The sequence below is a fragment of the Thunnus albacares genome, chromosome 10 (genome assembly GCF_914725855.1).
Source record: "Thunnus albacares chromosome 10, fThuAlb1.1, whole genome shotgun sequence".
Taxonomy (NCBI): Eukaryota; Metazoa; Chordata; class Actinopteri; order Scombriformes; family Scombridae; genus Thunnus; species Thunnus albacares.
The window spans coordinates 3,036,782-3,048,944 of record NC_058115.1 but is presented as its reverse complement, the minus strand read 5'-3'; the positions used below and the strand labels follow the sequence as shown (position 1 = coordinate 3,048,944).

Sequence of the window (12,163 nt, the reverse complement as noted above, 5' to 3'; positions counted from 1 at the left end):
CCTGCCATTAAGTTCAAACTTCAGTCAGACTAACTATAAACAGAGCAAATCTGCCATCTTCATTTTAACAAACGTCTAGCATCACTGACAGATTACTGAGCCTTCCAAACTGCTCTGTTGTCTTCATTATAATTTCACTGTTATATTGTTAGCCAGTATACAAGCAGCCCCAGCTGACCAGTTTGTGGTCACTGTAGTCCCAAGGCATAGTAAAATAAATCCATCCTTACCAGGAAGTGTAAAGGCATCTTAAGACACTCTGAACCACACTGTAACAGTGATTTCTACCACTGCACCACTACCTACAACAATGACCTTCAGAGCAACCCTGTAGGTGTCAGTATGTAGTGTGCGGCCCTGCACTAGGCCTGCCCTGCTGTTGGATCAGGACAGGCCACTCTCGTTGGGCCGCACTCTGCAGCAGCTCAGCAGCAGCAGACTCTAAAACAGAACCTGCAGAGCTGAGGCCAAGTACAGAGACGCTCTACCAGCACTGTAACACTGAGTCAGACACAAACCGCCTGGACAGCTGACTGAGTGCTGGGGTGAAGGGGAGAGAACCACCATGTGGGTTCTGCTGCAGTACCTGAAGTTATGGTTGTGTAACCTGAGCAGAGCCCAATGCAAAGATCACTGAGCAAACAAGCTGATCATACATCATTTGATATAAGGGTTCAACTAACGATTTTCATTATCGATGTCTTGTTTTGTCTGAGCAACAGTCTTAAGTCCAGATATTCAGTTTACTATCATGTATGACAGAAAAGTATCAAATCCTCACATTTGAGAACCAGAACATTTGTCCGTTTAGCTAATTTCTTTTTCACTGAAAAGGATTTGATTATCAAAATGGTAACCGATTACTTTTCGGTCATTTAATCATTGCAGCTCTGCTTGGATACAACCATCACTGGTACTCCCAACAAATGGTAGTTCAGGGATTTATTATTAATACCACACTGAAAAATACTGAAATGTATAGTTGGGTGTTGATTATTAACATAGTCCCTACACAAATATCTGACCATCAGAGGTAAAACAATGTTCCTGATGTGCATTTGAAAGCTGCACTATCTATCTGTGTATTTACCTTTAGTCCAAAGAAAAGGCAGGAGGTTGGTGGCTCTATCCCATAGCTGATGCTCTGCCACGTTAGTTCATCAGGGGACCCAGCATCTCTGAAAGAAACAATATGAACATCACAACATGCCACACTGGAACCACTAAGTGTTTCTTCTATCATAAAAATTGGTGGGCAGGCAGTACAGTGGGCAAAAATGAAATCATACAGTTTAATTTCCTCCAGACTAAATAACTACAGCGGCCTCTTATCTGGCCTAAATCAGAAATCAATTCCTAGACTACAAATTGTACAAAATGCAGCAGCCAAACTTCTAAAACAGACCAAGAAAAGAGATTATTCCTTTTCAAAGTCCTTACAGTGGCTGCCAGCTGGCTTAAATTAACTTTAGGAACGTACTCTTTCGTTTAAATCACTTCAAGGCCCCAGATTATTTCTTTGAGTTACTCTCCTTGTCAACCTGTACACCCTTTAAGGGTTGTCAGGCAGGACAGTCTGCAAGAGGGGGCAGAGCTTTCATAGAATGACCTGCCTGAGAATCTCAGACTTGCTAAGTCATCATCTTCTTTAAAGTCCACCCAACTCAAATATATGTTTCTCTTGTTCTTTCAGTTGGATGTTTGAGCTTCACTGTGTGGAATGATGTATGTGCAGAGTTTGCTTTCATATTCATCTGCTGAAAGTGACAAGTTTCTCTGTGCTCATTTCTACTAGCAGGACACAAAATTAGCACTAGCCAAATGCTGGTAAAATATGCAACTGGTTTAACGTTACAAAATTGATTTACGTATATTTTTATGCTATATAGACTTTGAGGGAATATATGTGTACTTGGTATTTTATTCTGTCATGTTCTTTTTATGTCTGCCCCTTGTAAAGCACTATGTAAATGGTCATGTTAACCGGCGCTGTTGAACACTTTACGCAGCGAGCAGCATTTCAGCAGCGTGTCCAGTTGACTCAGACAGTGCAACACCGGCCTCAGCCACCAACTCCATTCAAAACCCGGAGAATTAACGACAATTATTTCTTTCCCGCTTGTTTCATTGCTGCGTTCAAACTTTAATATTAAAACTTGAAGCCAACCGAGGTCCATTTATTGAACTCACGCACTCCTGAGGTTTTATTTAACCAGGTGCTCCCACCAAACCAGACAAAAGTTAGGGTTGTACGGTACCGTTAATTAACGATACTATAACACTCATTTCTACACTTTGCGAAAAAACGAGTAACGTTAACGTTAACAGTTAAAACCGCCATTTTCCAAAAATAACTTCGGTTCATTCCATTGATAAGTAACGAGACACTATATTAATTTCTTGAGACATTATTGTCTAATACAATAAGCTATATTTATTTTTACACTAGTATTTGTTAAAAACAACTTTAGTACTTACCACATTTAAGGGGATCTTAGTATTACGTTCTTCACACATGGCTGTTCCGGACTGAGAGGAGGCGCGAGAGTCACGCACAACTTTATAAGGTACAGTTTGTCGCGATGCATTGTGGGAAGGGAAGCTCTCCCAAAGATCGTCACACAGACAGATGGCCCACTAGTTTATTTTCTCCTGAACAAAGACACATACAGTATTATGGGGTGGCCCTGCTCACCAGCCACACTCCCTCCATGCGAAATCTACATTTGGACACTAACGTTGGGTGCACTAATAGCTATTTTTTATTCTATAAAATGTTTTGAAAATATTATAACCTATTTGTTCAACAACTTCTTAATGTAAATATTGTCACTAACATACGAGTTAGCCTACTGTTATTCACACAGTTACACCAACAGAAAGTGCAATGGTTTTATATTAAAAATATGCATATAAAATATATAATTAATATCATAAGAGGTGTAACTCTTCCACCGAGAGATGTTTTCTTTTAGAATTTTACACCAGTATAGACTGGATAGGCTATCATAAGTATTATATATAGGCTAACCTTTATTTTTAACCAGGTAGTCTCATCAAGCTCAAGATCTCTTTTGCAAGAGAGACCTGAGTACAGAGATACACACATAGCCAGACAAGCAAAAGCACATAGGCTTACAGCATCAGAAACAGTCAGATATCATTAAATAGATTTGAGGTTAAAACTTTAAAATTGGCCAGTGGGATGAGACAGATGGATTAACTGTGAATTACTAAATAAAATATTTGCGATCCATTCTTTCATTGTATTTACACAAATATATTTGTGCATTTTCTAAGGAGAAAGACTGAGCAAATGATCAAGCTAAAGGATAGCAGATAAGTTTGTAATAAATTTACAGTATAGTACAAAGTTGAGTGGCTGTGATATGTAGCACAACAAGCAAGCAAAGCTGTAAACAGAACTGTGTTCCTTCACATGCTCAGTGTAGTGTGTCTTACACTTAATACTGTCTGGAGACTGAAAACGTGACCGCTGTTATTAGTCTTTGGAGCTGTTTCCAAAAAACTACTCTTACTATAATCTTTGTGGCAAAGGAACAAGTCACCCAGTGTAGTGGTGTGGTTTACTGATGTGTTTTTTAATAGTTTATGGCAACAGTGTAGGTCTATGGCACAGAGGAATAAGATATATTAGGCTTTGGATACACACACAATACTTGTTGGTAGATCAGTTCATTGTTTGGTTCTGTTCATGAGATTTGTTGATAATAAGAAAAATAGAAGTAATCACCAGCCTTATCCTTTAAGGATTTATTATCCTGTTATTACTACTTGTTCCTGATTGATAGAAGTCACTAAGCTAATGAGCCAATCGCACCTGAGAGGTAACTAGCAAAGGCCTGCTTTACACAGTGTGATTTAGTTACAGTATGAAGTAGCCAAGCTCCAGTTACCCTACCAGTGGAATATTTCATGTGGCATTTAATGTCTTTCCTGATTGGATTAATCCTGCAAAATATGAATGTGAGACCAGAAAATAAGTAACCAATTTCTGTTGCATTTAGTGTCAAATTTCAGCTACAGTCTCTGTGTGGGAATAGTTTGCTCATTATTTTGTGCTCCTCCATGTTGCTTTACTTAGAGACTACTGTATGTGTGTGTTCAGTTAACAAGCTTTATACTCCCAATATGAAACATTAGGGTACACACCTAAATATGGTGAGTTGCATAAATGTAGTCTCGCTCCATTTGTTTTAATAAGGGCCAGTTAAGTTGATGTTAAAAACCTGCCCAGTAGAGGTCACTGTCAACATTTCTCATGTGCAGAATCTCTTACATTTGCAATGGAGATTGTGATGTCTGCACTGCTGACTTCCAATGTAAACAGATATATTATGCTATCCGTTTTCACCTTGGCTCATGTTTATTGTTTCATGTTAATACATAATTTGTAAGTTCAAGTTAACTGGTTATTGAGAAATCTTGTATTTTTCCTTGCGTTTTTTCCAGACCATAAATTGGAGGACCCTGAATCCATAGGAGTTAATACTGCTGCATGGAAATCATCTAGTTCCTTTCAATAGTCCATAACAAACATCACACACACATACTGCTGAACTCTTCATCAAGAGTAATATTTCCATTCATAGTAAAAAACATCTTGTTACAGAGCTGAAGACTAAAGTAACTCTTCTCAACTTTATTGAGCTCTCGTTTGTTACCATATGTGTGACATCCTGAACATGACGCAAAGATATGCTATAAAGAGAAAAGTAATCAGAGACATAAATCAATCCACTGCTAAAAGCTGTATCGTCTTCATGTTGGAATACAAACTTTTTAAAGCACTGAGGTGGTAAAACAAATGCAGTAAAATAACTTATACAGCAGGTAAAAAGAAAAGTTAGCCAATGTTGGTGCAGTATGGGTAATGTAGTCAGAAGGTCATCACAGCTGGGATGGTTGAAGTGTAGTTTGCAGAATGTACACTCCTGAAACAACAGGAAAACAACAAGAAAGAACACATTAGAAAATTAGCTCAAAAAATACATTTTGTTTTTGACTCTTGTTCTTGTGAAAGCTGTCAACTTTAATTACAGCTCTCTTCAGGGTGATGTGCAGCTGAAATAAAATATGATATCAAATTTTGCATTGATCTAATAATATTTTGAAAATGTCAAGGTTAATTCAAAGTCAATGTATTAAGATTGGATGAACTAATTTTCCAGAATTTCCTTTTTATGTATTTTTTGTCCTCATTTAAAAAGCAAATACCTGTTTGTTGTATCTGACAAATTGAAGTCAGACCTCTGGAACTTCTAGGATAATGCCCAGTCTCAGCATGTCAGTGTTGTGTTTACAGTTTGGTTCTGCTGAACCCAAGTGGCCTATAAAGTTAATGCAAGTTAAAAAGGAGGAACTTCCTGTGTCCTACTACTTCAACTTTTCACCCTAACCTACCATGCTTCCTTTAATTAATCCTTTAACTTTTTTTTTTTAGAAATGAGGGTGGTTTGTCTCACTTGAAAGCCCCCTATGTGAGAGCACAGAGAGGGTAGGTGCTTAAAGAGAATCAGGGATCAAACCTGTTAACATTGACATTGATGATACTCTTGACAGGTGTGCTCTTAGGACCAGGTGCAGGACGGAAGATTGGTTCATGATTGGTCGGTCTGGAACGGCGGAGGACGTATGGATCAGCAGAATGTGAGGGATACCTGTCAAATGTCCCTGCTTTCATTCCTCCAATCTAACACAAGAGAAATTCACATAAACAGTCATATCACAGGTGGGTGACACTGATTGGGTAGTATCTGATTTGTAATAAAAAGTAGTCCGATGTTTCACTCTTATTCTGACTGAGAAGAGCAGACAGAGATACTGACCTGTTTACTGGGGGACGAGGGCTTGAAGGGAGCAGGGGAGACTTTCTGTGCGGGTGGGAGGGGCTTATGTGCTGGTGCGAGTGGCTTGTCACTGTGGTATGGGTTGCCCTGGAAATAGTCTCTGGGATGGAGGTTGAGCTTGAAGGGGCCGTCCCTAAACTTAGAGCGATGGATCGCTGCCTCCTTCTGTATCGCACATATACACAGTACACATTTTAAGGAAGTTAGTTTAAAGGACGAGTGTGTAGGATTTAGTGGCATCCAGTGGTGACCTTGTAGATTGCAACCAACTGAATACCCCTCCCCTCATCCCTCCCTTTCCAAGTGCGCAGAAGAACCTGCAGTGGCCTCCTTGATTTTTATTGTGCTAAATAAATATGATCCCCCATTTGTCAAAATGTGGGTTCTCAAACTTCTCACAACACAAAACGGTTAGCCACCACCAGCAACCACTTATTCCTCTTCTTTCTTCTCCTTCGTTGTTCAACCAGTGCATTCGCAAACACAACACAACCAACACATGGAAGAACCTTAGCAACCAAGGCTACAGAGCAGACGGCTGTTTATGGGCATGCCAACATCCACAGTCTGGATGTGAAAATGCTGTGTGTAGTAGCTAATTAAACCCCGCCAGGATGCGTCTATCGTTTTTCCAACCCAATTTTTGATGAAACCATGCCCACATCCATATGATGAAAGCCTTGATGGAACAGTGATATAGGACACTGAATTTGATGAATTTACTATTTATCAGACCACAAATGGGACAAGAATTAGCTAGCTAGCATGGTATTTCCTAACTGTATGTTCAGTGGGTTTCTGGTGTTTAGTAATGGGAAACATTCATTCTGAAGGACTATGAGTTAACAGTTTGAGTCAAACATAGAGACTGTATTATGTGTAGTTTGGAAAATAACAATATGGGGCACTAAATTTGATAGGTTTACTGTTTATTAGACCACAAGTGAGACAAGAATTAGCTAGCTTGGGTGCTATTTCCTAACTGTGGAATGCAGTCAGTTCAAAGGCCTTTAGTTATGTTAACTTATTGTCATGACACCAACTGACGGGATGTAACTCAGTGTGTGTCAATCTTACCACTCATGAAGTACAGGTTTTCCAATGCTGTAAAGGTCATTGATTTTGATAGAGACTAGCTGGGGGGTTTAAACTATTCACATAAACTATGCACCCATCTTGTATCTTTTATAGGAATAAATTACTATCTCTACCATATCTGCTTTTTCCATCAAGGGTGTGCCCCCCACTAAAGATCTTCAGTCTTTCATTGATTAACATTACATGCAATATATTGATAATTCATTTGTCCAAGTCCATCAAGTCCATGATTACTGTTTATGGATATGTTGTCACAAAATCATAATGCATTACCTGAGGTTATTATGAAATCTATTTTCAAGTCATTCCATACCCCAAGGCTGTGCTGGGCATCTGTAACCTGACTGACTGAAAACAGGCTGGACAGAGAAGCCTGAAGACAGATTTGCATTAAAAGTTGCCATTTGTACAGACAATTAAGTTTTTCTCCTCTGTTGTATCCTGATGCGATGTCAATAACTTATGAATTTGTTGTTTTAAGTTGTTCCCTTTAAGAAACGTGAATGTAATACTATGAATTTGTGTACACAGATTTGAGGGAGAATATAATTGTTTTTAAGTTTCAACATTTGAGACAAGATACACAACTTGAGGCCTGATTTGGTATGAAGCCCACTCACCACAGCAAGGTACCGACAATAAGTGGGATGTTAGTAAGAACAGACATCCCAGATAAAAACAGATTAACACCAGGGAGGCATACACATATAGACAAGACACATAGATACATAAAGGAGGTAGAGGGACATCCTAAATCAATGTCCTGCCTCTAAGGAGAGAGGTGAGAGGGAATAGAGGGGCAACGAAACCAAGTTTGAAATTAAAGCAAAAACTAAAAACTAGCAATTTATATCACCATCACCATACAGCAGGCCTAGTTACATCATTAACTCATTAGATACAAACAATACCCAGCTATGAATGTTAAAATAATAGTGACCTGCTCGTACTGAGGACATCTGGCAGGCTGTGAAAATGTGTATGAAATGCAAGAATTAATGTTAGACTAACTTATTATATATTGTTTGATAGTATATTCTTTTAGCTTAAAATCGTGGCAAATTAACCTTAATAGATCTATTACCTCAACTCTGTGTAATTGTGATTGTCAGTCATCTTTGAAAAACGCTATTTTCAAAGCTACTGTAGCTGTCATATTTCGTGGGCGTGAATGGAGGCTCACTATTGATGCTCTGCCTTTTTTTCTGGTCACTCTGTTGTCTGCATGTCACTCAGAATGCAATTGAAACATGAGGATTCAATGGAGATTTATAAAAGTAAAATTGATTTAATGTAGTAGAGGCGTTTACTTTCCTTTTTTTTTTTTTCTTTTTCGGAAGTTAATGCCAGTAAAGTTGCTGATAACAGAAGAGCCCAGAAAAGATGTCTAGCCACTGGACTAGCTTAATTTTTATTTAAAAGTTTAGCTTTTATAGATTATAACCTGTATTTTAATGGCTTTTTATGAATATATTTTTAACATGTAACATGTTCTAGCCTTTGCTCCTCGGCTGGAACAAATTTATAGGGAGCCCCCCTGGGCTCACAGGATAGAAAAAAAATGTGTAAATCCGTTCGAATGGATTTCTAAACTGTGCCCTTGGATTCACAATCCATGCACACGGATTACATGCTCTTCTGTTCTTCAGCGAATGGACCTGCCTTGCGTGGACTGCAGTGACCACATCCACCCAGTAGATTCAATTTTATCTAGATCTAACAGCAGATTTAACAATAGTGAAATCAGTTAAATTGATTGAGCCTTGTGTTTGTATGTTACACATAAAAGCTGTGAAACTCCAAAACACAAGACTAAATCAATTTAACTGTTTTCACATTTGTCCTACATTTTGGAAGCAGCACTTTTACTTGTAATGGAGTAGGCTATTTATATATTGTGGAATTTCTACTTCAAGTAAATGATCCTAGTAAATACTCCTTCTACTACTGGCAATGAACAGTTATTAGCACCATTTCAGGTGTGTTCACTACCAGTTTTCCCTTCAAATAAAGTGTTTTACATAATCTGGAAGAACTGTTTGTTTGTTTACAACCTGTCTGATTGTCTGACTGCACGTGTTTCCCGCCACATCTGGCTGTAGTGACATCACCGTATCCTCAGATCTCAACAATTACTCTGGTGAGTCCACTGTGACCTTAACTGAAAGGAATAATGGCCAAAACTAGATAAAACAAGACCCACGTTAATAATCCAGAGTTTTTTTGTAAAAGGGAAACTTGTATTCCCTGGTATTTTTCAACCTGGACCATATATTTCCATCTTTTTGTGTCCAAGTGATTAATGAGGACAACAATTTTTGAAATTGGTCCAGTATTGAGTGAGAGCGCTGCGAAACAGGCTGCAATGTAATCTGACGGGGCAATAGCGGCAATCAGCTAAGTATTCAGCCATGACCTTGAAAATATTTTAGATAACATTAAGCTATGCTTTCTGTACGCCACCACAACAAACTCCTCTTGTCATGTCATGGCTGAATATTTAGCTGATTGCTGATTTTAACAACAACTCAACTCTCACGAGATTTAAGAACTAGACTTCTTGATTGAGACTTGGACACAGTAACAGACAGGATCAAGCGAAAGGTAAAGAAAAACGTCTTATTTCTCTTTATGGTCCTTTCCATAATGTTGTCAGACACTTATTATAACAATCTGAGCCTGTTAGTGGCAAAAACAAGCACTTTTAGTGGACGTAGATTGATGGGGCGCTATTGCCCCATCAGATTACATCACAGCACCCATGTCAGGAACAAGTACATGGCTGCTGACTGCAGTGATCTTGTTCCATAATGGACCAATTTCAAAAATTGTTGTCCCCATTAGTCACTTAGACACAAAGAAAATATGGTCCAGGTTGAAAAATACAGAACTTTCCCTTTAAGCATTACCTTCAGTGCTTCTTTGGCTCTGTCGTAGGGGTCTGAGGCATACAACTCCACTCTGGACAGTGTTACATTAGGATAGCTGCCGGAGATAACATGTTACTTACTTCAGATGCACAAAATAAACATTCATCACTAGTCATTGGAAACCATTCTAAAACAGAGGTTAGATAATTCAGCACAAGCATAAGCTTCAATTATGCAAATATGTTGCTTAGGCTACACCTTTTGTAAAAATGCATTTTCACTCTCTAGTATTGTAATTATTCCAGAGACAAAATGAGTCTAAAATATGCTTGTTGAATGGTGATGAACCGCTTTAGAAAGAGTGCTTGCCGTGAACCTGTAACCACTGCCTTTCTTAGGAGGTGAAGTGACGATGTTGCGTCCAGGTGAGCGATGAACCTTCTGAGCAACTGACTGAGGACTCATGGCTTCAAGTGGTCCTGATAGAGTCCCGTAGTAACTACCTGAACCACAGCTGAAGGCAAACAGACAAGGAAAGCATGAAGCATGCTAAGTACCACAATAAATACATTTTATGTCACTTAAAGTGACAGTATTTTTGTGTATTATGTGTGTGTTGTCTGTGTGTGCTTTTTTTACGTCTTCTTGATCCCATTACAGGGTAGGAAGGCCTTCCCCAGGTTCTTCTTGGTCTGCTGGATGCGGTTCTGTCGGGCAAGTCTCACCGGGTCACTCAGTGCCTCGCATTCAAATATCCGTTTAAATGACTTGTCGAAAAAGCCGCTCTGCAGTGCACAGCGCTGTTTAGCGATGCCTGCCTGAATCTGCCGGTTACGATAGGCAGACTCATTGAATGGACCTGGATTTGGAAGGAAGAGACAACACACTTACATACTGTATAGACATGTTACTTATATTGTCAATCATCTCAAGCTAAAAGCTGATGTTTGCATTCATGAGATTTTACTTTAAAGACAGTTAATAAAGTTGGCATGTAATTTACAGGTAAACAGGCAGATAAATAAGCTGATAAGATGCTTACGGTTGGTGGGTGGGGTGTACTTGTCTCCTATAGAGATATAGCTCATCTCTTTGAAGACACCCAGACGCTCCATGTCACTCTTCCCCTCATCTAATGGCATCTTTACCCACTGGAAACACACACACACATACACACTCCTATAACACTCACGTAATACTATGGAGACAGCTGGACATTGTTACAAAACCAGCTTTCTCTGCTCATCGTTTTAGTTTTATGGCCCTTAATTGTTTTGATTCACTCCAACGGCTCTCATCAGCTTTGTTTCCAGCAGCATCAGACAGCTGTTTTCAGTGAAAAAAACAAAAGACCCACGGCACACTACCTGCTCAGCACCAAATGGCAGACAGACACAGATATTTTTCCAGGAGTTGGTAGAGAGCAAAACAGAGCAAGAAAGAGAGTGAATATTGCACTTAGATTCACCAGGTGAAGACAATCATAACTCCAAATGAATGATAATGTTGCTCTGCATCTGCTGGATGTGTGAGTAGGAGACTGTTTGCAAACAACTAACATAAGTTCAAGATAATGTATGGCCGCGGTGTGTTAACAGCTTGTTATGCTGCCTCCAAGAGGCCAAACACATATTCATGCAAGTAAAAGGATAGGTTAGATTATGGTATTTTGTGTCCTAACTCAGTACTGGGGATTGTGTTGGAATTATCTTGAAAGGTTTTTTACACCCCAATTTGCATGCATGACAAGGACAATTAAAAGTAAAAAGAAAAGTAACACTTTTAATATAATGCAGTCCAATGCAACCCCACCACCAATTATGACCTCAGGAATCATGAGGATTTAATCAAATATAAGCTAATAAACTGGTTGATCAGTGTGCTGTATGATCCAACAGAAAAACACCATCAACACACAGATATACATACCTGGTTTCTATGTGTTGGACTATTCGGCTGTCTTATTGGATATCAGTGTCATTAGAGATCTATCTATCTATCTATCTATCTATCTATCTATCTATCTATCTATCTATCTATCTATCTATCTATCTATCTATCTATCTACCTATCTATCTATCTATCTATCTATCTATCTATCTATCTATCTATCTACCTATCTCTGCACAGTCTCTGTCTATGTATACAGTTCGGTTACCATGGTGAAGGGGAAGTAAATAAACTGTGCTAAGCGAGGCAATGGTGCCTTCAGAATAAAAGTATAAGATGTTGTTGATGTACATAATACAGTAATGATGAAATGATACAATGGGTATTTGTGAAAATTTGCACTACTGTAATCTGTCAGGTATTGTTTTATTAAAA

General features: G+C 38.8%; 1 protein-coding gene and 1 non-coding gene across 3 annotated transcripts; both read right to left on the bottom strand.

Annotated features, from left to right (window-relative positions):
* Nucleotides 1-346: 346 nt before the first annotated feature.
* LOC122991459 lies at nt 347-545 on the bottom strand. The gene has a single exon (XR_006405856.1). It is a non-coding gene; the product is annotated as a small nucleolar RNA SNORA74 (small nucleolar RNA).
* Nucleotides 546-3,730: 3,185 nt separating this feature from the next.
* On the bottom strand, nt 3,731-11,836 carry c10h4orf47 (chromosome 10 C4orf47 homolog). Of its 2 annotated transcripts, XR_006405198.1 has the most exons (9): nt 11,768-11,836; nt 10,881-10,989; nt 10,478-10,697; nt 10,215-10,352; nt 9,878-9,953; nt 5,850-6,035; nt 5,550-5,713; nt 5,239-5,351; nt 3,731-4,955 (listed from the first exon to the last, which is right to left on the bottom strand). XR_006405198.1 is itself a non-coding variant. In XM_044362902.1 (8 exons), exons 2-8 carry the CDS (start codon nt 10,978-10,980, stop codon nt 4,901-4,903), a joined length of 939 nt encoding a protein of 312 aa, XP_044218837.1. In that variant the 5' UTR covers nt 10,981-10,989; nt 11,768-11,836; the 3' UTR covers nt 3,731-4,900. The 2 variants fall into 2 exon arrangements, 1 of the variants encoding a protein (XP_044218837.1); XM_044362902.1 differs by lacking the exon at nt 5,239-5,351.
* Nucleotides 11,837-12,163: the final 327 nt, after the last annotated feature.